The sequence below is a fragment of the Uloborus diversus genome, chromosome 6, assembly GCF_026930045.1.
Source record: "Uloborus diversus isolate 005 chromosome 6, Udiv.v.3.1, whole genome shotgun sequence".
NCBI classification, from domain to species: domain Eukaryota; kingdom Metazoa; phylum Arthropoda; class Arachnida; order Araneae; family Uloboridae; genus Uloborus; species Uloborus diversus.
In genome coordinates, this window is record NC_072736.1 from 128761713 (window position 1) to 128788371 (window position 26659).

Sequence of the window (26659 nt, forward strand, 5' to 3'; positions counted from 1 at the left end):
TCAGATGAAGATAAAGCTTTACAAGATGAGCTGAATGTCTACATTCAAGTACTCTCAGTAGGTATTTTTTACCTGTTCTCTATACAGTCGAGCCTTGTTAATGCAAAATCGCTTAATGTGATAATAATCCATGGTTGGTTATAAAATGGTTGATAATAAATAATTGGTTAAAAGAAATACTTGTTTCGCGTTATCACGAAATAATTGCTGTCAGCCCTGCTTAATCTGTTAACAGATAAACTATTGTCCCGCTTATAGGAATAAAACTGATCTGGAACTGAATATTTCTCCATTGACATATTAAAGATCCCCATTCAGTGCCAAAACAAAGATTTTTTAATTTTAGTTCTAAGTTACATTTTTAAAATGTTTGTATAATATCAATATTTAATTATTATTTTGTTGCTTCTTTTAAATGGCTACTGATCAAGGGCGCCCTTATAAGGGGCAAGGGGGGGGGCTCAAGCCCCCCCTAGAAATAAGAACTTCCTTGCTTTTAGTGCTTTTTTTCTTTGCAAAATATATAAATTCTTTGCAAATGTTTCTTTTCCAGCCATTAATGAATACAATATTAAAAATGTCAAACTTTAATATCTTTAATCTGTACTGAAATTGGTTTCCATGGGGAAAATGTTCTGCTAAACTATGGGGGAAATTTTTGAGCCCCCCCCCCCCCTTAAAATTTTGCATATGGGCGCCCTTGCTACTGGTAAGTGTTATCAGTTTGGTGAGGTAAGGAACATTTCCCCACCTAATCAAAGATTATGTGTTGGTACTGACGATATTCGTCATTTAAGCTGGGCCAACAGTATCATGGTCCTGTGAATTTCGTGTTAATGAAATTGTACAATGTATAGTAAGATAATCTGATGGAGTTAACCTTTCTTTCTTGATACATTATATTACTTGATGCTTATTAAATAAACCCTGTGCTTAATTAATTTCTTCATGTTTTCTCATTATTCTTTTTTTTTTTACTTTCCAGGAAGACAAACAGGAATTGTATTTACCAACTTTAAATCAGTTACGGGTAAAAATCAGAGCTTCAACCACATCTATGACATCAGTGCCCAAACCTCTCAAGTTTCTTCGTCCTCATTATCCAACATTGAAGGCTCTGTATGAAAAGTTTTCAGAGGGTGAAACAAAGGTGAAATATTGCATTTCAATGTTAAAAAAAAAGTTCTGCTAAAATTTTTCATATTTTTTTGTACCTTTGTTTGCCGAGAAGTTTGCTACTTCAAGTTGTTTTTTAATTACATTTTCATAGTAAAATCCCTTTTTCCTGCCACCCATCATAATACTTAAGCTTTTTCCAAGAATATTTTTACTCTCATATATTGGTCCTATCTGTATCAATCAATCTACCCTTAATGTATTTGTTTGTATATTTACCTACTCTATCCAGGCAAAATCCATCATTCTATATTTAACTGTCCCTATATCAATTTGTATATCCATCTTTAGATGTCTCTATATCTATTTTTATCTCTCTATATCCAACTATAATTATCTATTTATATCCTGTTTCTACTACCAGCACTACTATTAGACACAGTGCCTAACACAACAAAGCTGAAGTAATTCACATGAATTACATTACACAATATAGTTTTGATCATTTCTCTTAACCACTAAATAGCAGCATTACCGATCATGCTCTCGCAAAGTTATGTGACATGTCCTATTTCAGCCTATAAGAGTAAGAGTATAGAACCAAATATTCTTTGCTCCCTTTTAACTGTATACCAGCGTTTAAGCCAAGTTTAAAAATTCTTTAGCAAAAAAACTAAAATTGGGGGAAAAGTCTTTAGCAAAATGCTAAAATTCAGATTTGACATCTTTGAAGAAATAAACGCACATTATGTGATATCTTTTAAAAATTTGAAATGAAAAAATCAGAATTGTTCTTGATATTGAGGGAGCAAACTTTTTTTTCTGAAACCCCCCCCCCCAATAATGTATTTATTGGGGGGATAAAATGCACATTAAGACAAAATATTGTTCAACTTAATAACAGTTTATGCATGTTAGATATGATTTATAAATACGATTAAGTTCAATATCGCTTCCTCTCTCTGATTGTACACTTTTTCCCCCTTCTTTTTCTTGTTACATTGGAGCAAAAAAGCGAAAATGCTTTGTTCCATTTTTGCAATTTGAATAGCATTTTCACATTTTGCGAGAAATGCGACCGTAGCGGAAACCCTGCTGTATACCATATTTTTCAATTTAAACAACTGAAAAGAAACTTTTGCATTTTCTTAAAATAATTTCTACTGCAGAAAGAGAAATGTATGGTACTCGCTGTAGTTAAGGATTAGGACTGAAACATAGGCTGATTTAGTTTGCTAATAAATGTAAAACCATCTTTTGAAAAATTCATAGAAGTTTTAAAATCAGTCCAGTTCGAAAACTTTTTTGCCATCACTTTGAAATCTTGATCTTCTGCAATGACTTGAAAAAATGTTCTCCTGGCACAATATTAGCTTGAGGTCTGTGGGTGCTAAAAATGAGATGAAAAATGAAATAACTTTTTGAATTTCTTTACAAAAAATCGGCCTGCAAGGAAAAAAACTTCCTGTAAAACTACATCTGTGTACCTAATTTCATCTTTTTAAGCCTTGCTGTTTTGTTGGAGGTATACCGTAAACAAATGTGCAAATTTATTTTATGAAGTATAGACTTTTTTGTCTTTCTGCTTCCAATATTGTAATACAATTTTCATGTTGAAAGTCATGTTATTTGATTTAATTCACAATCTTCTTGTTGGTAACTTTTTTTAATTTGTTTCTAGAAATTTTGTGCAGACATTATTTCCATCCTAGCAATGACGATTAGTGAAGACAGAGAGTGTTTAAAGTATCGTCTTTGTGGTTCTCAAGAAGAGATTGGATCTTGGGGTCATGAATACGTTAGGTATGAGTATTAATATCTTACTTGATTGTGTACTTGCTTTCATCATTCTTTCATGTAAGATCAGAATCTTCCTGCTCATCACCTGTTTTCATTTACATTTTAAAATTTTACAGGCATCTTTCTGGCGAAATTGCTCAAGAGTGGGCGACTGTTACAGAGGATCGTGACTCTTATAAAAAGCAGTTGATGGACTTGGCTGAGCAAATTGTACCTTATCATATGGCTCATAATGCTGAAGCTGAAGCCTGCGATTTGGTAATGGAAATAGAGCGACTTGATATGCTTGACCAATATGTAGATGAAGATGCCTTTCCACGGGTTGCTTTATATTTAACAAGGTAATACTGAACTTTAGATGGTATTATTTGTTTAATTCATATTATTCAGTTATTTCAATTTTATGTTATAGTCAATTATTTCTATCAATAAACATTGTTTTGTAGTTTCTTTTAAAATAGCAAATTGATTGCACTGATGCTTATAATTTCATTTTTTTATTCATTGATTGGTCATTCCATGTCCAATCAATGAATAAAAAAATCACTTTTTACATTCATTTCAAGTTACTCTACTGAAGTAACTCTGCTTCTGTTGTACAAATGAAATATTTTTAGTTGTTGTTGAGAAAGGTATCTTTAATTTGATTTTTTTTATCATATACAGTATAACTTCGATTTAATGATACCCAATTTAGCGATTTCCTTAATTTAATGGTACATTTCACTGGTCCAGATTTGACTGCAATGAATGTCTATGCTCCTCTATTTAATACTATACTTGGTACAATGATAACTTTTACCAGGTCCCTTGCCAGTCGTTAAATTGGGGTTATACTGTTCTTTACCGCAATATTTTTAGCGTCACTTAACTTACTTAGGTTTGTAAGCATCTATGTTATTTAAGTTTTTTTTTCTTTACTTATTTTTGCAAGGATCATTTTTAGCTTTAATGAAGAAGTTGTGTAAATTGCTGTGCAAATTGGAAATAAAAATTTTAACTAGTTTAAGATTTAAAACTGCTTGCTATTCATTTTAATGTTTTGTAAATATTTTATCATGAATGAAACATTTGCTTTCTAAGAGCTTTAAGTCTAAAGAATTTTATTTACAGTTGTGTTGCATATGTCTCGGAACCTGAAAATACAAATTTGTTGCTATGTGCTCTGCAGCTGTTCAGAAAATTCAAACGTTATCCTGAAGCACTGAGGGTTGCAATGCAGCTGAATGACATTTCCTTGATTGAAGAAATATTTTTGTCATGTAAGGATAGGTAAGTCAAGTGAATTTTTTAACTGACTCTAAAAATATTCTCAACTTCCTTAAATTCCATAGTTTTGAATCAATTTCCATGTTTATTTCTTTGAAATTAAATGTATATTTCATGCACATAATTTTTTTTTGTATTTATCAGGGTTTTGTAGACATTTTGATAGTTTGTTACCTCACTGCATTTTCTTTTAAAATTCATGAAATTTCTTGAAAAAAAAATTAGCCTTTCCAAAATATTACTGCCTTTTTTTTTTCATATTTGTCTTTAAAAATCATGTTTTAACAAAAATTATACATTTAAAAAAGAATAATTTTTAAGCTATGCTTTCACTTTTCTAAAGTTTTTAATTACTCTTTTTTTTTTGCCAACTTCCTTTATGCTATTATTTTAAACTTTCTTATTACGTTTTTCTTTTATGAAAAGTATTTCTTCCGTGAAAATGAATAATTTGAATTGATTTACATGAAAATGAAAATAAGAAAAATTAAGAGGTGATAGTTTTTGTTTCTCTTAATGGAATTGTCATAGATTATAAGTGAACTTGCATGAGTTAAATGGAAATATAATGAAATATTTAGGGATTACAAAATATTTTTTTGTGCTAATATTTAGGGATTACAAAATATTTTTTTTTTTTTTTGTGCTAAACTGTACTTTCAAAATGTCAAACTGTGCTGGACTGTTACCATTGAAGTACAAAGCCTTCTGGCTAATGTATGACATCACTTATTTAAAGCAACCATATTATGTTGGCGCTTATTATTGGCACATTTTTTATTTTACTTTTCATTGTCGAAAAGTATATTTATTTTGTTCAATTTAAAGGAAAAGTGCTTTGAATACTTTATTTTTTCTACTTGTAACCTTTTATCATATTTGATGTTAAGCATGTTGGAGTCAAATGAATGGCATTAAAATTTTATATTTTAAATAGATGCTTAAATGCTTTGTATAATAGGACAATAGGAAAATATAGGAAATAGTCAGAAAAATTCAAGTTTTCGCTTCATTTGAGGTGCTTACTTATATTTTCAGTTATAGTTTTTAGTCCCCAAGAGATGATTTTCATTAAAATCTGAAAATAGAAATCTTTTGCTGCTGTTAAACTTTTTTAACTACATACAAAAGATAATAAAAAATGCATTGAGTGGTTGGTGTCAACAGCACTGCCTAAGTAGCTCAAAATATTCATCAACTGCAAAATATTAATCAAGAGATACCCTGCAGATAAAAACTTGATTAGTAAAATTAACATTGATTTGCCATAAATCTTGTGTAAGCATGTCTTTTAGCATACCCGATTGCATGCAAGAAAGAAGGCTCAAAACTTTGCGCTGCACAAGCTGTATATACAAAAAATTTTAAGCTTTCTACGATACAATCAACAGTTTTTGCGCTTTAATATGAGATAAATGCATACTCTTGCAAGAACATAGATTAAAAGGTTATGACAAAGCTCATCGAAATTGATTCAGGCATTGTCAAAATGCATGTTAGTGTGCCTACAAATTTTGCACACATAAATACACACAGTCATTGTGAAACTAAGTGTTGAAATTTGTTTAGAAGTAGTTGGAAGCAAAATTTATGTTGATATTCCAGCAATAAATTTTTTGAGAAGATAATACTTCATTTTTCTTTGTACAAAGTAAAAGGTGGTCCTTTTTATGTTGTCCAAACAGTAAAATTTCAATCATAATCTTTAAACAGGTTATCTATGAACTTCATCACATCGCAAACTTTTGGATGTGGTTTAGTAAAATGATTAATTTAACTAGCTGCTTGACTTAACTTTTGAACCAGGACTATAACTTAAAAAAAAAGTGCATATTTTATAAATAAGAAAATGAGTTTTCAATTTGGGGGGGGGGGGGGTAAGCATTGTCCATGGATAAATATTTTCATTTTGCAAAAAGCTGATGACGTATCACCTAGCAACCAATTGAGCACAGAGGCTTGTGTGTTTGTATGTCAGCAGTAACACGTGTATGTTATATATATATAATTATGATTTGTTTAAATATTTTCAAGAATTTTCCTTATTTTTCGAAAGGAAAAGAACTACGTAAGTAGGAAAAAACACTTGCCTATCCATTGAGCTAATTACTTTTTTATTTGAGATTTACTTTGCATTTCTGTGTCAAAATTTAAATTTCTGTTGATTTTCAGTTCTATTCAAAAGCAAATGGCATTTATGTTGAATCGTCAGCAAATTTATTTGGAACTTGATGGAGATGATAATTCTGAACTTACAGATATTATGACTAACGCTCATCTTAATAATCATTTCTTAGCTCTTGGAAGAGAGGTAGATTTTCAGTTCTTCTTCTCAATTATATTTTGAAATTTTTATGTACTGTAATTTTAGTTTTTTTTTTTTTTTTTTAATTTTAGCATTAATTACTGTATTTATTTTTTTAGCTTGATATTTTGGAGCCTAAAACACCAGATGATATATACAAGTCACATTTAGATAACACCAGTAAGTTGTAAACAATCATACAGTAAAACCTGTAAAGTTGACCACCTTTGTAAGTTGACCACCTCTCTATGTTGACCGCTTTTGTCAGGAACGGAATTAGTCCTATGTTATATAATGAAGGAAAACCTCTGTAACTTGACCACCTCTCTATCTTGACCACCTGTCTATCTTGACCACTAATGAACACCAAATTTGGTTTGAAGCATTGTAAAAAAACCCTTTGTAAGTTGACCACTTGGTTTATTTTTTTAAATTTTACTTAGCAAATTTTATTATTTTTTTAATAGCTTTCCAAGAACATTTTTGATACCAGACCAGCGTTTTACTAACTAAATGAAACAGTAGCATAACTAAACCTCTTTTTGAGTTTAACCACATGGGAAAACTATTAAGAACCCTTTTATTCCCCAAACTTGTTTTTCTTTATGAAAACATGTGTCAATAGAAAAGTACAAAGTATTTTTTTCCAGTTGTAAAATTTTGTGACAACAATGGAATTGTGCTAAAGAGTAAAGTTACTTGCATTGCAGTATTTCTGGTGCAAGGGATTAAGAGATACGACATTTTCATTCTCAACTGCTTTTTTAAACAATGAGAGTCCAGCTTGTTGCTCTTTGTGTTATAGTTTTACATAAAATGACTTCAAAAAAAAAGTTAATTGAACTTGAGATTGATAAAAAGTATGAAATATTGAAACTAATTGAAAAGGGAGAAAGCTAGAGAAAATTAGCTGACACATGTGGAATTTCTAAAACTAGTGTCTAGTAAGTGCGCCAAATTCAATAAGGAGTTATTTTGTTGAAAAGTAGATCATCATGGAGTTATAAATGTATACGAGAAAAATTTGCAATTTGAGAAGCTATGAATTTTTAGGAACTATTAATATCAAATGAGTAACTTTTCATAAACAATAAGATTTTTTTTTTTGATCAATTTACTGAAATTTTGAATTTGCATGACACATTATACGTCATTCTGGGAAAATAATCTCTAAAAATATTTGAATAACATTTTAAAATATTGTTTCAAAGTAATGCTAAACAATGAAAGTGAGTTAAACAGAAAGAGTAAGTGTCAATCATTAAAAAAATGAATACATGGTGCAAGAAATGACAAAAAAAAAAAAAAAAAAAAAAAAAAACATTATTCCCTCCATAAGTTGACCACCTGTCTAAGTTGACCACCAAAGGACTGCACCGCAAGTGGTCAACTTACACAGGTTTCACTGTATATATTTTTAATTCTGTGTTTTACAATATTTTTCCGTAGAGTTTAATAGTAATTTATAATTTATCATGTGCTTAACTTTTTCTTTTAACGAGATTTCTCATATTTTCTGAAAATCTCCCACTGTCTTCAGAAAATTTTACTTGTTCACTATCACCCCTAGAAGTGACAGTAAAAAAAAAAAAATACTTGTCACCTTTTTTACTGCCATTTTTGGCGGAGTTTTATCGTTTTTTTTTTTTTTCATACATTCCAATTTGTTTTTCTCTCTGAAAAATACAATTGTTGTGGATTTTTTTTTTTGAAAACCAGGCCTATATATAAAAGAAATTTACTTATTTAAGTCTTCAATTTAAATGGTTTTTCTCAATTAAAAATTCATTCAATAAAAATCTTAGAAAACTTTTCGAAATTGAGCTCGCCCTTCGCTGAAAACTGCATGCAGTATTTGAACAACCAATCCTTCTGCATCTTGTGTAAGTATTTCAATCATTTTATAAGTTGGAAGCTGTTTTAACATATACTATAGATCTGATAAGTTCATTTGTTGTTTGAACAAAGTTTTTTTTTTTTTTTTTAATTTGAACTCAGTTATTTAATAGTTGACCACTGCAATCTGCAGTTTCAATTATTGGCACCCTTGAATCGTTTGTGATTAAAAACAATGTTTTAGGTACCAAACTTTTGTGGACTTTATACAAACATGATTTTTGAGACTTTAAAGTGAACAAGCACTGGAAAAATATTTCATCTTATGTTTTTTGTAAAATTGGTATGACAGAATTTTTTTTAATGAATTTTGAAAATCTTTAAATAATTGATTGTACTACATTAGTCTTTGCTTTAAAATGATACTCTTTTGTTATTTTAGTTCAGTGACAGTTGATGTGATCCTTAATACTGCCCACTATTAATGATTATTTTTGTAACTTTTATATGAACTGCAACCAATGCAACATTATTTTATTAATGTAAAAATATTCATGTTTTCAAATAGTCCTTCAAAAAGCTCATTTTATCCTTGAATGTTTTTTCCAATTTTTTGTATCAACCATCTTATTTCATAGTAAATTACAATCAATCATTCTGTAAATTTGACTTTGTCAGTTTCATTATTAATGCGTATTCTTGTAGGACCATCCTTTGGACCAAGTGGAAGTGTTGACTCAGCAAAGCAAAATTTGGCGTCTAGTTTTGTCAATGGCTTTGTGAATGCTGCATTTGGTCAAGATAAACTTTTAATGGAAGATGGTCAAAAATGGCTCTACAAAAACAGAGAGCATGGTGAGATTTATAAATTGATGTTTAATAATTCATTGTTTGTACCGTACCTTATTTTATATTTCCAAAATGTTTGATTTCAATCCTTATTTCTTCACTATGCTTAAAATATTAAGGAACCATTCAACTTATATCTCTAAGATGGTGTGACATACTTAAGCAGATCATGTAACTCTTCCTGTAGTAAGAACTATGTTTGATGTGTTTGCATTTAATAATTAGTGCAATGTAATTTGTAAAATTTTAGTAAAACAAAAAAAAAAGTAAATAATTTCACATTTACTGTTGAGAATGAGTCTTGAAACGATTTACACTCTAAAAGTGAGAAAGGATTATTAGGTGATGAATAAGGAAATATATCTGACTAAATGTGCTTTTTTTATACCAGAAAGGGGGGGGGGCATCATGTTATGCATTTTTTTTTATGTTTTTTTATTATTATTATTTACTTGGTTGAAACATTTGCTCTTTAAAATGAGTGTAGCGTAGAATTGTGTAATAAGAGAAATATTAAGTTACTTAGCAGATTACATTTATAGCTAAATTTAAAATGAGGAAGAAAGAAAAGAGTCATGGTCTTACATTGCTGAATAAACATTGTACTGTTTACTGATTAAGAAATAACAAGATGTAAGGCAATCCATAAGTAGATGGCAAAAAATTGTCTTGCAATTATACGTAATGGTCCAACCAGTTTTCCAAATTAATTAAGCCAATGGGTTAGCTCTCTATCTTTCTGGTAGATATTTTGGTGTTTTTTTCTTTCCTGAATTTGGAATGTTATCTACAGGTTAAGTGGGACTGAGCAACTTAAGCTTTTCTAAGTTTCAAAACTAAGGTGCAGTTTTTTGCAACATTTATTTGAATTTTCTTGTATGTCTAATCTAAGCACTAAAATGTTTATGAAAACCAATCATGGGAGAGATTTAACTTCACCTGTTACTTATTTGTAAAAAATAAAATAAAAGAAAGTGTCAGGAAGAATTTAACAGCATATTAGGTAAAAACTTTGATACTAAATGAAAAGTGGTCAACAGCTTTCTAAATAATGGGGGATGAGTTTTTCAACTGGTATTTTACAGTATAGAACAAAGTTGAATACTGTCCAATAACATCTGTTGAAGCTAAATTCAGAGGGAATCACTTTTCTTTATTTGAGTGTAAAAGAATTGGTGCATATTTTTTTTTTAATTTTTAACTATTTCAAATTTAAAACATTTTTTGTATTTTTACATTATCTTTAGGAATGCTGAGTGCAACTGCTTCGCTTGGATTAATTCTTCTCTGGGACATAGATGGCGGCTTAGGTCAAATTGACAAATATCTTTATTCTTCAGAAGAATACATAAAGGTGAGATTGTTTTTCTGTTTGTACATATGTTTTATGTAAGTTGATTCTCAATTATCTAGGGAATCATCAAAAACATAAACAAAATAAAAATATTAAATTAATTCATCAATCAAATTTATGAGCACGCATTTGGCCAAAGTTCTAAAACTGACAATAAAGGGGCATAATCATATTTTATAGCATTCCTGGAAAGATATGTTTAATTTGTTGATTTTGAAGACAATGTTGGGCTTATGAAACAACGTATGCAAGGAAAAATTGTACAAGGCATAGATAGATGTGAAAAGGTTGAATAGAGATCAAAGCAAGATAGGTTAAATAAAAACAATTGTTTTGAGATGATACAGAGATCATAGTGTAAATGAAAAAAAAAAAAAAATAAATAAATAATAATAATAATAATATGATTCAATGATAATAGGTAGAAGAATAGGAAGTCATAATATAGCAGCACAGTTCTGTGCCAAATTGAAGCATCTTTGAATAATTTGCACACAAATTACCTAAAAAAAAACCTTTTGAAAAGACAAAGCATAAAATTTCAGTCTTATTTTAAGCAGTAAATGTATTGTATTTTCTTTTAAATGTAAAATAGGTGTATGTCTTTAAGGTGGTTTTGTTATGATAAACAATTAAATTGCCAAAAATACTCTTTTCATTTTGTATATCACCTTCTATGTATCACAACTTTTTGCTCATTGAAAATCTTCCAACTTTTAAATATCATGGAGGTCAATTTATAAAACTTTCTAGATAAATATCATATTGCGAATATCAATTTTTGTGGGTTATATGGACTTTTCCTTATGTAATGATATTTTGCATTAACAAATTGACTGAATTTGAAGAATGAAATCTATTCATGTTGATGTGTTTGTTTCAGATCATATTCTATACCTCCCCCCCCCCCCATCTTGCTCTTGTTTCTTTGTGAGGATTTTTATGTGTGTCAATTTGTATGTATTTAGACATGCAATGCATTGTTTTTTCTGTTTTAGAATAATGCACTACATATCAATTTTGTGTAAAAGAAAGAATCAAATATTATATGACTTTTGTTAAATAACACCAAAAGAAGCCCTACATAATTACTTTGCTTAAATAATACTATTGAAAAAATATATACATAATTATGAAGTCTGAATTTTGTTTATCTTGATTGTCTTATTACTTTAGGCTGGAGGACTTTTAGCCTGTGGAATAGTGAATTGTGGTGTTAGAAGTGACTGTGATCCTGCATTAGCCCTTCTTGGAGATTATGTGCAACATAATAGCATGGTTATGAGAACTGGTGCAGTTATAGGGTAAAATTTTTTTAGACTTTTGTTATGTGCTTAGCTGAAACAATCATTATCAACTTTGCTATATATTTTATTACTTATTCTAAACTACTGATGTTTATACCTTTTCTTATCAATACATGTTTACTTTTATCCTGACTTAATATTTATGGAAATAATTTGAACTAAAAAATTGTTTGGCGCAGTATAGCCCTCAAGGGCTCTTGCGCCATTAAAAAATAAACCAACCGACTCTTAGTTATTATTCAAATATGTTTCTCTTTTAATAATATTAATTAGGTAATATAATTATTGCAATGTAATGTTTTTTTAAACTGAAATGTAACTAAAATTGTTAATGTGGATTCCTTAAATTTTTTATATTGTCACTACTGAGACTTTCACTGATGATAGTAGTTAAGTTAACTAGTGACATTGTATATGGTTGGAGCCTCCGTTAAAGTATTGTTTTTCTGTTTGTTCATTTATTTGTTTCCTTTGAATCATAGGATGGGAATAGCATACGCAGGAACAAATAGAGACAATGTGTTATCTTTATTAATACCAGTCATCAGCGATCCCAAATCTAATATGGAGGTAATATGTAGTTATAATTCATATAATATTCGCAATTATACTTTTGTTGTCAATTGACCACACTTATCGATGTTAGTATTTTCAATGTGCTCAAGAGGTTTTTTTTTTTCTAATTTCATTGCAGGTAGTTGGTTTATCTGCTCTAGCCTGTGGCATGATTGCTGTTGGATCTTGCAATGAGGCAGTCACATCTGCTATAATTCAAGTGCTTCATGAGAAGCTGCATGCTGAGGCTGATTTGAAAGACACATTTGCACGCTTCTTGCCACTTGCTCTAGGCCTCTGTTATTTAGGTAAGAATCATATTAGCATTGTTGTGTTAGTTTTTGCTGTTCTTTAGTGTTAACTTGATTGGAAAACCTCTCAAAAGTATGCGTTTTTAAAAAACAATTTTCTATACTAATATCACTCTGTAATAAATAAAAAAAAAAGAAAAAACAGAATAAAATTTAAGTTCTTTATCTTTTGTAAAAGTATTCAGTCTATTAAGTCCTCCCCCCTCCCCCCCCCCCTCGACAAAAATCCTGAATTTAACTTGAAAAGTCCTGAACTCATTATTTGGTCAATAACTTTAAATTCTAAAATATTTATAATCAATAATGTTTTCTCATTTAACAAAATAGCTAATAATGCTTGCTTAATTTGTTATGCAAAAAGTTTGAAAAAGAAGTATTGTTTTGTTTATCTAGTTACTGGTGAATAATTTGAAACATTGTGATTACAACTATGTATTTATGGGAACTGCATTTTCTGTTTTAATAGTTTTTATTTTCTTCTCATTATGGGAACACAGCAAAATCTACTAAAACAATCCTTTAAAATGGGAATATGTTTTTCTATTTTTGTGGATTAGATAAAAGGATTTTAAGTGAATAAAAATTTTAACTTCTTGCAAATTTATGTAAAAATGCTGAATTTTTCTTGGAATGTCCTCAATTTTTTTATTTAGCTAAGAAGGTTAAAATTCTATTTCATCAGGGTTCAGCTGAAGCAATCTCCCCTATCCTGATGCTCAGTTGATAAAGATGCCAAAAAAAAAAAAAAAATCCATTACCGTATAAAAATTAAATAATTTGTGTGTGCTATATACAATTGCATTAAGAGTAAAAAAAAAACTTAATTTTTCTACATTTTTACTTTTAGGGAAACAAGAAGCTTCTGATGCAATAATTGCTGCTTTAGAAGTGTTAAATGAACCTTTCAAAAGCATGGCAAAAACAATGGTTGATATATGTGCTTATGCAGGTTAGTATTATCAATAATTTTGTGTGAAAACAACTTTTTTTTTTGTAGTTTTTGTCAATGAAATTTATTTTATTCAAGAAGTTTTATGTACATTTTATTTAATAGTTTTTTTTTCTTTGTATGATATAAGTTTTTTATTTACTTATTTATTTTTTAATTGAAGGAACTGGCAATGTTTTAAAAGTTCAGAATCTCTTACACATATGCAGTGAACATTATGAAACTACTGACAAGGTACGTTCAATTTATCATTGTGCTCCAATATTTGTATTAAGAGCTAGTCATTAAGGTTATTTATTCATTTTTAGGAAGAAAAAAAAGATGATAAAAAGGAAAAAGATAAAGAAGACAAAGATAAGAAGGAAGACAAATCAACTTCTGTAGATTTATCCTCTCAACAAGCTGTTGCTGTTTTGGGAATTGCTCTAATTGCAATGGGAGAAGACATTGGATCTGAGATGGCATTTAGAACATTTGGACACTTGGTAATACATTTTAAAATTTTCCATACTATTAATATTGTTGCTATTAATATTCTGAACACTATTTTCAATTTCTTACTAACATTTTCTTTTTTTCCAGTTGAGGTATGGAGAGCCTGTGATAAAAAGGTCTGTGCCTTTGGCATTGGCTTTAATATCTGCTTCAAATCCAAAGTTAAACATACTTGAAACATTGAGCAAGTTTTCTCATGATAGTGATGCTGAAGTTGCATACAATGCAATATTTGCTCTTGGGCTTGTAGGTGCAGGTGAGCTCACTTTATTCATAAACTTGATGCTGAGAATACTTTTTTGTCGTAGTATAAATATCAGTCACTTTGATAGCTTTATTTTTGAAATTGACATAGTCATATAATTTTATCTTTTTTCATTGATTTTATTTTTCATCTATCTACTATAATGCAATGTTATATACCTTAATGTTGATTTGCTTCTCCTCAAATAGTGATGTATATTTAGATTTTTGTAAATCATATTGTTTGTTCATTTGCATTTTGAAATTAAGAAGTATTTTTTAAAAAATTGAGGCTTTGTGGCGTAGAAAAAAATATAAATCATTTCCTCTTTTCTTGACATGTGACGGGCTTCTTCCAGTATGTTTATGCTCAGAAGAAGCCTGAGACTTGTCATGCAAAATGTTAGCGATAAATATCCAGGATGAACCAACCTACAACTGGGGAAGGGGCAAAGTTAAATAGTTTAGGAACTTTACTTTTTAAAAATGAAGTACAGTGAAATTTCGATAAGTCAAAGTTGCAGGGAATGCAAAAAAAGTTCGAGTTATCGAAAATCTTATTGAATACGGAAACAAAACTATAGAATAATATAAAAGACCATCACTGACACTCATTAAATTTATAATATGAGCAACAAAATGATAGAATAATGTATCAAAGATATATCGTCGCCTCAAAGCAACAGTAGGATATCTTATTCCTGGGATTAGATGTCTTACTGTTGTTTTAAGGTAACAATATATACTTGACATAATTAATGTATAATATGATGGTATGAATTCAAGAGTTTGAATAGATTGGAGAACAAATTTATAACTTTATGTTGGACAATTTTTACTTACCAAGGAAAAAAACATATTTAAAAAAAATTCTATTATCAATCTTTGCTTTAAGCAGAAATTTGTTCTATCATTAAATAGTCCTCTTTAAAGCATCAGAAAGGAGTCCGATTTTTTTAAATTGTTGAAAACGTAGAGGCACATTAAACATCAATGAAATTTCCCTCTTCTTTGCTATGCTACACTAGAATAAATTCAACTTTTTCTTGGTTGCTAAAAATTTTAAATATGCTCTTAGACTATTTTAAAGTTCAATCTCAAACGTTCAGGAATCATAAAACGGCACAACAATCATTAGCTTTCTATAACAACGAAAGAAAAAAGGCAGTCTTGGAAAGACCAGCAGCTTCATAGAATACTGCAAAATCTCCAAAATAGTCCATAATCTTCCCTCCCCCTGTTTTCACTAAAAGGGAAGTTTTTCCATAATCCCAAATACACTCCCTGTCCTTTTTTTAAGTCCCATTTTCGTTCTGTGTCCTTAAGCAATGTCTTGGTTTCCCCGATGAGCAGGTTTTTCTTTTCTATGGAAAGAAATGAAATAAACAATACAGTTGAACCCGCTTAATGGAATAGCCATTTTGCCACGAAAAAATATTCTAATAAGGGGGATATTCCATTAACAGGGACCAAAATGACACATTACATTGGTTTGGTATGTTGAAAATGTATTATATTAAGTGGTATATTCTTTTAACTGATATTCTAATAAGCAGGCTCAACTGTAATTTAAAACGAAAAGGAGAAAAACTTGCAAAATTATGTACGAATAATCGGCTTCAGAGATTTATTCGATCCACTTTGTCTAGACGCCTTTTGATGTAGTGCAATGGCGCCGATTTCTTTTTTTTTTTGTTCATACTTTTTGGGGAGAAGGGAAAAAAAAAGATTTCGACTTATAGAGTTACGTTAATAAGGAAACTTTGACCACAATCATGAAATAAAATTTGACATCGAATGTTTCGACTCAACGAAATTTCTCTTATAGTTAGGCGGGGATAAATATTCACTTCGGTTTATCGAAGCTTTTGGCTCGTCGAAGTTCGACTTACCCAAAGTTTCACTGTAATTGGATTTTTTTTTTTTTTTGAAACTATAGAAGCATAAAGAAAGTACAATTTTTTTTATAACAAGACTTTCATTGCAACTTTATTTTTTCTTTGGCAGTAGATATTTTGCATTTAAAAGTACATTTTTAGCATTTCATCTTTAAAAAAGCTTTAATCCCCCCCCCCCCCATTGGAAGTAAAGTATTTTTCTATATAAATATTTTCCATTTGATTATTAAAAATATTTTTGATCAAGTGATGCAGTAAATATGAATAAATATTGAAACAATAGAAAAAAAAATTTAAAAAAAAATTATTTTGAATTTTGAGATCTTGAATTCAAATTATGTTTTTCGCAATCGCGAGTTTGTGTGTAGGCATATGTGTTTGTGTCTCTGTGCAGTCATGAGTGTGTGGGTAGTTGGGTGTATGTATGTATATATGTGTGTGTGCGCAGGTGTATGTATGTATATGTGTGTGTGTAGGTGTGTGTATGTATGCGTGTGTGTGTGTAGTATATGGATACAACCTGGAGACGGTTTTCCCTAGAAGAGCAGCATCGTGAGGATCCGGTCGACAGGGATGCTGCAGAGGGTGGCGATGGGGGGGGGGGAATAAAATCATAGGAATTCAAACAAATGAAAGTAATAAGCAATCATGATTGCTCAATAAATTTATTAATTAATGAAAAAATAAATGAGTGAATAAATAAGAAAATTAGTGAATGAATGAATAAGTAAATGAAATTGAACCATTTCACTTTGGCCCCGCATGTACCTGACAATTTGTATTAAAACATGCCTAATATTAAGTACTTCACTAATAAAGTAGTAACTAATAGTCGTTAAATAAGTACTTTACTGGACATCAGTAAATCTCCAAAAAAAAGTGTTAATTAAATCTATTATTTTATTATAACAAAAATCATTTTTGATAAACTCTCAAAATATTAAAATATGTGCATCAAATTTAAAAATGACTTGTATTTTAAAAAATGGGTTTTTAGAACAATTTATTTTTTGACTGGAACCAACTATCTAATTCAGAGCACAGATAAAATGTTGCTAGATGGGTGGCACTGCCAACTGTTAAAATATTTTGCCATTTGACTTTACCCCTCATTCTCATTCTTTATTAAGTGTTTATACCAAAATATTATGAAAGAATGGCAAATGTTCACATTTGTTTTGGTGATTCATGATGTATGTTAATCTACTATTACAAATTAAGGCATGTAAAGCAAGTTGCCAAATGTAAGTTTTCTGTTAGAAATTGAAATAGAGCAAATTTATTGGCAAAATAGTTTTGTTTAATCAATTATCTCTTCTTTTAGGTACCAACAATGCCCGGTTAGCAGCAATGCTTAGACAGTTGGCACAGTATCATGCAAAAGACCCCAATAATCTCTTTATGGTACGATTAGCTCAAGGTCTTGCTCATCTTGGGAAAGGAACCTTAACCCTTTGCCCTTATCATCATGATAGACAGCTGTTGAGTCCAGTCTGTGTTGCAGGATTGATGGCCACATTAGTAGCTTTTCTTGATGTTAAAAACAGTAAGTGCCTGAAATACTTTTATGAACTACTTACCAAAATTAGATGTTCTTGTAATGCTTAGATTTAGATAGCAAGTACAAGTCTGATTTCTTACTTGAGTTAATTCTTGTATTCTTGCTTCATAAGTATATTATTTCTGAACATAAAGAGTGAGAAATCAAAATATTTTCTCCTTGTAACTCTGAAAAATTATTCTATTTGCTCAGTCATGTAGGGTGTGTTTATTAGTCAAAAATGACCACGCCCCCCCCCCCCCCCTCTTCCTAAACCGAAAATGGTTGATTTTCTTCCTAGCTAAATTTGGTTTCCTAAATTTTTTAACAGTGTTTTTTAAAATAAATGAATTTTTTGAGTACTTGAGAAACTTCTACTCTTGAGACTAACTTGAGAAAAAATTCAATTTGCTTACACTTTCAAATGCATAGTTCTTTTACTGTTTAAAAAAGATAATAAACTTCCTTGGAAATAAATCTTTTAAACTACATAAATGCCTGTTTTGAATTCTCCATAGTTACTTTCAATTTTTATTGAAAATTTTGCAAATTATGGAAGAATGGATTAGGTTAAAATATCTCTGGAAACAAGTTTTTCCCTCACAAACAATAGTTTTTCCGTAATTGTGACAATCCACTCTGTTAGAATATTCAGTCTGGCAATGAATTCCTTTCATGTACTGAGCAATGATGAAATTTTGTGGTTAGCAGCAATTATGACAGTGCTGCTCCTGAGACCTTTCTTACCTTCCAATTTATTTGGAATATTTATTTTAGAATGAGTCTCTGAGACAGTTTAACCAACAATACTCAGGAGAAGGAATTAGATTATATATATACTAGTGGTACCTGCATGGTTTTGCCCGTGGTATAAAATTAAAAGGCCATTTGGTTCTCCTGTATATTTATAAATAATGGATGATGAATTTCTCGCCAATTGGCTATGTTCATTTGCTCACCCATGTTATTGTTTCACGTTATGATAATTTTGTAATCTATTCTTCCACGTTATGATAATTTTCTGGGTAAAATGTTCTTAAAATTGGAATAGAAAAAGAACAAAATCGAATTTCCGAAAAATCGCTTCGAGGTGCACACCCCCATGCTACAAACTAGTTTTGTGCCAAATTTCCTGAAACTCAATCGAACGGTCTAGGCGCTATGCGCGTCACAGAGATCCAGACAGAGAAACTTTCAGCTTTATTATTAGTAAAGATTGGTAAATAGTCTGTATATTTAGTGGGGAAAAAATAAAAATGAAGAATAAGCAAAAACCATAGAAAATAATTTAAGATGGAGTAGCATTATTGCGGGAGGGGAAAAATTGAGTGGTAATTGTCCTCCTCCTGACTACATTAACTGAGGGGCCTGGATGCAGTAGTCAAGACCAACAGTGGTACCCCCATTACTGAAGCTCTGCACACGCCTCTGTTAGTTATCAATTATATATTTGTTTTTAAGTTCTAGAAGTAGAAATATCTTCAAATCTATAAATTTATAGAGCTAAAATGTGTTAATGAAATATTTACACTTAGAATATAATACTGTAATAGTATTTAATTTTTGCGAATTTTAAGAGTGATGTAATTGCAAAATTTAAGCCTTTCGAAATATTTTTTGTTGAACTTTCAGTTCTGTTCGCTTAAAATTTGCGACATTTTCAGTCCGCAAAAGAACCTTTCACAGTACTTATTTTTTTAAAAGAAAATTATATGAGAATATTCTTGACTTATATCACCATGAATAATGTAATTAATATTTTTAATCTGTTAAAGGGTCATTTCACAGTATTCTTGACATTTATGTAGAATCTGTAACATGACTTTTTTGCCACAACTATTTAATTTACTGTTTAATTAGCATACTTTATTTTCAGTTTGTCCTACAACATACACTCAAATTAAAATGTGCTAATTAAACAGTAAATTAAGTAGTTATGGTAAAAAAAAGTGTCATGTTATGCAAGCTCTATTTGTCCAAAATACTGTGAAATGGCCCAAACACAAGATGTTCATAAAATAATTTTATCTCTCTTTTCTAGTTATACTTAAAAATTCACACTATGTACTGTACAACCTAGTGGCTGCCATGCAGCCTAGAATGTTAGTTACGTTCGATGAAGAACTACAACCTCTACCAGTGCCTGTAAGAGTTGGTCAAGCTGTAGATGTTGTTGGACAGGCAGGGAAACCAAAGACTATTACAGGTTTTCAAACCCATACTACACCTGTGTTATTAGCTTATGGCGAAAGGGCAGAACTTGCTACTGAAGAATATGTGCCTTTGACGCCCATTCTGGAAGGTTTTGTAATTTTACGGAAGAACCCAAATTATACTGCAATGTGAAATCTGTAATTAAAATCTTTTACGTGAATAAATGTTTTATAGAAATAAAATTTTCAATTAGCATCATATTTATTTAAAATTTCATGTAAGGACTGTACTTGGTTCCATGTTTCTAATTTTTTCAATAACTGATCAAAATGTTCTTCTCCTTGAAAAAATAGTTCTATATCAAACATATTAATGTGAGCTCTATGATCTGTAATTCTGTCTTGAGGATAGTTGTACGTTCGAACCTTTTCGGATCTTGCTGCTGTTCCAATCTGTAGGAGGAAATAGATATTGAACATACAGTATGGAGATCTGGCAGCAAAATTCTGCACTCGTCGAGTATAAAGTCGAAAACAAATTTTTATATTACATTATGCAAGGGGCAATGTGTTTTGGTTAGGTTGCCTAGCAAGAAGTGCCCGCAAGTATTTTTTATCAAATTAATATTATGACATTTTGGGGTAAAAATAACGTATTTGTTATTGAAATAAACTATACTCTACTTCAAAGAAATATACCTAAAGAACTTAAAAAGTTATGGTTGCCGTTGTGCAACTAGCCGCAATCTATTCGCAGCCACATGTAAACGGGTACTATTGGTGCACATTTATGCACTCCTAAAGTATAGTCATCATTTATGTATCAAATTAAAGCTAATATTTTTCTGAACGTGATAAACTAAGGTTGTCTATGCAAAAATGGCCGCAAGTAGGGGTTGCCAGCTGTTAAAGATTGCTTAGCGCTTTACAATATTCGTTCGACAGGGATGGCGATAGCCAGCTCTAGACATGGCGTATTCAGAGGGGTGCAAGGTTGGGCAGCTCCCCTCCTCAACTTCAAAAATAAAAAATATTTAGAATTAAAAAAATAATAATTGACGATTGTTTCAATTTCTAAATTTATCAAAGAGTTCAGATGTAGTAACTTCTTCCTGAATTTAAAAGTATATAACTCTTTTTTGGAAGCCTATTGAAAATGGAAAGTAATTGGTTTTTAGTTGGGTTAATGCCGCACTCATTTCAGAATTTCATTTCCATCTTGGAATTAAAAAAGTGTGTGGGGGGGTGCTAAAAACCAGCCTCCTAACTTCCCAAATGATGGGACTTTTCAGGTGCGCCCCGAACTTCAAATTTTATCAGGGTTTAAACTCTCAAGGTGGAAATGGGCCGAATGGAATTCCAAATTTCCCCGAATGATCATATGTCGCCTAATGAAACTCCAAATTTTGCTGAACGATATTTTTATCACATCAGCAAACAAAAATTTCCGAATTGTGATATTTTTGCCATATTGTGAAACAGAATTTGCCGAATTTGCCCATCAGGGCTTCCCTACAACTGCCCCCCTCCCCCTCTCCTTTCATGGTTGAGCTTGATACGCACTTGGTTGTACGGGTTATTAAAGTCATCGCGCATGCGTCAATTGTTAGTGTTCTCAACCAACGGTGCAAACAGTGGTAGAAACTAATTTCAAATGCTCCAAAAGAAATAAAATTAATAAATTTTTGTTGGTTACATTTGAAATCCCATATACATATAACATGTATTCCTCAACATATATATAAAAGGTAAAATGCCTTTCATCTATAAAATTAGAATAAAAGATTAATGTTTGTGAAAGAATATGACCCCAATTATTCATGACAAGACAGTTATATTATACAGAAAATGTTTCCGAAAAACAAAATTATTTAAAGATTTTTTTTACCTTTTATTGAGGGATACATGTTATATGTATATGGGATTTCAAATGTAACCAACAAAATTTTATTTCTTTTGGAGCATTAGTTTTTACCACTGTTTGCACCGTTGGTTGAGAACACTAACAATTGACACATGTGCGATGACTTTAAAAACTCGTACAACGATGGGCGTATCCAGCTCAACAATGAAAGAAGAGGGGGGGGGGGCAGCCGTAGGGGAGCCCTGATGGGAGGTCACAGTGACCTCCCAAAAAATTTCTTATTCGGCAAATTTTACTTGACAATAGGTCAAAAATATCATCATGCGGAAAGTTTTGCTTGAGGATATGATAAAAATATCATTCGGCAAAATTTGGAGTTCCATTCGGCCCATTGAAAGTTTCCACCCTGATAAAATTTTAAGTTAGGAGCGCACCTGAATAGTCCTATCATTTGGGAAGTTAGAAGACTGGTTTTTAGCCCCCATCCCCCCACCTTTTTTATTTCAAGATTTTGGAAGCAATGAAATTCTAAAATGAGTGCGGTATTAACCCAACTAAACACTGATTACTTTCCCGTTTCAATGAGCTCCCAAAGAAGATGTACACACTTTCAAACTCAGAAACAAGTTACTACATATGAACTCTTTGATAAATTTAGAAATTGAAACAACCGTCAATTTAATTTTTTGTAATTCTAAATAATTTTTATTTTTGAAGATGAGGGGGGGGGGAGCTGCCCAACCTTGCCCCCCTCTGAATACGCCATGTGTAGAGCTGGCTATCGCCATCCCTGTCGAACGAATATTGTAAAGCGCTAAGCAATCTTTAACAGCTGGCAAAACCCACTTGCGGCCATTTTTGCATAGACAACCTTAGTTTATCACGTTCAGAAAAAAATTTGCTTCAATTTGATATATAAATAATGACTATACTTTATGAGAGCATAAATGTGCACCTATAGTACCCGTTTACATGTGGCTGTGAATAGATTGCGGCCAGTTGCGCAACGCAGGGCTGCGGAGTCGGAAGGAAAATGGCCGACTCCGACTCCTGGACTTTGAAACGCCCGACTCCGGATGTTTTTGATTTTTTTAATTGTATTTTTTCAACTCCCTCTCCCCCTTCAGGGGAAGGGGGAAAACCTCTAAACAGAGATTGAAATATTGATTCCTTTTCATGAAAATTTCGCATTTTGTTTTTTATTGTAAACCCAAGACGCATACAACGTTAGAAATTCAATTTAAAAATCAAATTTTCCAACAGTTACGAGATAAGAAGTGAGATGACTTAAAAATCCCTTTTAAAAAATTTGAAAAGGATTATCTGCAATTTGCCCCCCTTTAATGTTTAACAAATAGATATTGATCAAATCGTGTGCTTTCAATTTTTGAAAGCTGTAACTTGAGAGAAAAAAAGCTTTTTTTTTTTTTTCTAAATCCAAGTTCTTGAGAGGGGGTGGTTTTCCCTGGGTGACACCCATCAGGTAGATGACACCCAAAGTTAATTTCAGAGTTTATAAATACTTTAATTCTGAAAATTTTCGCGAATATATTTTAAATTATATTTCATCAATCAAATTTCAACGAAAATAGGGCACATATACATCAGGAGCTAATTTTACACAAAATGCGGCCGGTATACAAATTTGTACGAATAGCTTTTACTATACCTATATTTCTTCTTCGCTAAATTTTTAATTTAAATTTTATTGTCTGCTTTAGAATTAACCTTAATATTAAGATTTTAAGATTAGCTGCAATTATTGAGTGTTGCAATCAAGAAATCATTTACACTTATTTTGTTCCATACTTTTTAGTGAGAACCAAGCTTATAGAAATAGTCTTCATAAAGAAAAAAACATTAGATTATTTTTCATCGGATCTTTTGGATTCGTGCTTTCGCGCCAGAACGTTTTTGAATTTGTCAATCACTCTTAAACGTTTCAACCTTAGCTACGGGCCTCGACTTATTAATTTGTTACGTTTCTTTCGCTATTTTATAACTAAGATCGAACAAAACACTATATTTCTATTTTTATTTGAAAGTGATTACTTGAAATGTTAGAAAACAAAACCGTTTGCTGACAGTCGCTATTAGTTAAAAAGCAAGCAAACTAGAGGACGGCTACAGTAAGTTCGGTAAGCATTCAGGCTAGCTGATTGCCATAATGGCAGTTATTTTCTCATTAGTATCTTTTTATACATGTAATTGAACCAATTGGTAGTCAGTTTTTAAAAAATGCAAGGAGAGTCGGTGAAAAGGAAAGAAAAAAAGAAACGGAGTCAGAGTCAGTAAGTTTTCTAACAACTCCGACTCCGACTCCTTTACCCCAAAAACAGTCCGACTCCGACTCTTCGACTCCGACTCCACAGCCCTGGCGCAACGGCAATCATAACCTTTCAAACTCTTTAGGTATATTTCTTTGGAATAGAGTATAGTTTATTTTAATAACAAATACGTCATTTTTACCCCAAATTGTCAAACAATATTAATTTGATAAAAAATACTTGTGGGCACTTCTTGCTAGGCAACCTAGCCAAAACACATTGCCCCTTTTATGTAATATAAAAATTTGATTTTGACTTTATACTCAATGAGTGCAAAATTTTGCAGCTGGATCTTGGACTAATATGTCTATGAGTCATTCTACTTAAAGTTACCTAGCGATCCTTGTTCGATCATCACCAACTTGGAAGAAATTTATTAGAGGTGCAGAGATGCCTGTGTAACCAACATATGCAAATGTTCAGTTTCCATTAAATTAGTACCATTAAAAAGAATGTATTTTTTTCCCTGTAAAAATCAGTTTCTATTTTGATGGTATTCAAACACAGGTAAAAACAATGAGCTTGAAATACTGCGTTGTAACAAATTGCCATGTTTAGGCTAAGGTTGCAGAAGATTTTACTACACCAGAAGCCTGAAATTTTGGGAGCTTCAAGTACTTTTAGTTGTAAATACATACATGCTAGTATGTATTTTTGTGAGTTTGAGCTCATTAACTTTTGTGTAGCAAGCATGTAAAGTATTAACAAAACGAAGTGGGGAAATTTTCCTGGAATTTAGAAAGATCACACACATTCTGAACAAAAATAATTCAAAAGCTTGTATTTCTTAATTCTACTGTCAAAATGCATGTTATTAATGGGTTACAGTTGCAAAGCACAAATATTGATTTTCAAAAAGATTTTGGCCTTCAATATTCTTTTTGTAAGTACCATTAGACATAACAGATTTTTTCCAGGCAGTGTACTTTCAGATAAGCATAAAAAAAAGAGCTTGAAGTACTCTTTGTCGTTCGCAAAAAAAACCTTGTTCTACAATGAATAGTGATTTTGGGAATGTTATTAGTCAAAGTTTTTATTCCTCTTTTAAAAAGTGAGTTTGCAAATTAAATTTGATTGAAGCAGAAAAATATCTTGTTCTGGAAACAGATTAATACATCAGACAGAACAAGATATTTTTCCGTTTCTCTCATATTTTTAATTTGCAGACTAACTTTTTTTTTAAAAAGAATAACAAAGTTTTTGACTTATAGTAGTTGTAAAACTACTATAAACCAGTTTCCGTGTAAATTAGAATCTGTTATACAGAGTAGAACAAGCTTTTCTCGTGAAGAACAGATAGGATTTCAAGTTCTTTTTTTTTTGCAAGCTTGTTTTTTCTGATGGTACTAACTAAAACAAGATTGAAGGTGACAAACCTGAGCTATTGGGCATTGAAAAGTCTATTTTTCATGTGAAGAATCTTTGATGGCCACTTTCGATAACAAAATATTTGGGAAATCAATGTTTACGTTCTGTAACTGTAACCCATTAAAAACAAGCATTTTGACGATAGAACTACAAAGCTTTGACAATAGAACTACAGCTTTTGAATTATTTTTGCTAAAAATTTATGACAGCCTAAAACCTTAGAAAAAATTTCCCCGACACACATTTTTAAGAGTTACATGTTTGCTAATGTAAATGACTAAGAAGCTCAAATTCTCAAAAATACTAAAACATATTAACAACCAGAAGTCTTTAAATTCCCTAAAATACAGACTTCAAGTGTGATAAAATTTTCTGCAAGCAAAGCCTAAACATGGAAGTTTGTTACGACAGACAAAAATTAAAGTTCATTTTTCTATCCTTATCTGAAAGAACACCATCGAAAAAAGAACCTTTTTTTTTTGCAGGAAAAAGATTTTTCTTATAGTACTAACGAAAAAAAGATGCACAGTGCCAAAATGTCAACTTCAGCTACAGTGCATTGAAGATAGGCTGTTTTTCATGTGAACTATTTTGATAGCCTACTTTGGATCACAATATCTTTCAGAAAATCAAATTTTATACTCTTCAACTATAACTCATTAAAAACAAGCACTTTGACAGTAAAACTTTGAAGTATGAGCCTTTGAATTTTTTTTGTTAAATTTATGACAACCTAAAATCGAGTAAATAAATTTCCTCCCTGCACTTTTTCGCATGTTTAAATGCACGCTACACATTATCTAATGAGCTCAAATACTAGAACGTATCAACAGCCAAATGCGCTATAAGCTCTCAAAATTTCAGTGTGATAAAATTTCCTACAACCTTAGCCTAAATGTGGCTATTCGCTCACAAAGCTGATAATCCATTTTAGAGCAATGTTTTTGGGAGATCCTAGATCCTCAGGATATAGATCTTGGAAGCTGAAAATTCCCATAGGTTAGTTTCAAAGGCATCTTTGCACCTCTATAAAATTTCATCCAATTCAGAGATGGTCGCGCAGAGATGATTTGAAAAATCAGGTTAGTTAATGTGAAATGCCTCATATTCATAGTCCATT

The 26659-nt window shown here is 31.0% G+C and overlaps 2 protein-coding genes across 2 annotated transcripts in view; one reads left to right on the top strand and one right to left on the bottom strand.

The window, feature by feature from the left end:
• LOC129223819 (26S proteasome non-ATPase regulatory subunit 2-like) lies at positions 1 to 20235 on the top strand (the record flags this gene model as incomplete). Its single annotated transcript, XM_054858177.1, is given in 18 exon segments — positions 1 to 57; positions 986 to 1150; positions 2798 to 2919; positions 3033 to 3257; positions 4030 to 4188; positions 6358 to 6496; positions 6610 to 6670; positions 9032 to 9181; positions 10423 to 10529; positions 11706 to 11833; positions 12319 to 12406; positions 12531 to 12699; positions 13550 to 13651; positions 13815 to 13885; positions 13960 to 14136; positions 14234 to 14402; positions 17612 to 17833; positions 19869 to 20235. Coding segments are annotated over 18 exon segments (2616 nt in total), but the record flags the coding sequence as incomplete, so codon positions are not given.
• LOC129223820 (peptide chain release factor 1-like, mitochondrial) overlaps positions 20161 to 26659 on the bottom strand; it is a 24036-nt gene continuing 17537 nt past the window's right edge. The window contains exon 7 of the mRNA XM_054858178.1: positions 20161 to 20433. Coding sequence (XP_054714153.1) covers positions 20227 to 20433 — 207 coding nt within the window. The 3' untranslated portion in view covers positions 20161 to 20226. The remainder of the gene's footprint in view (positions 20434 to 26659) is intronic.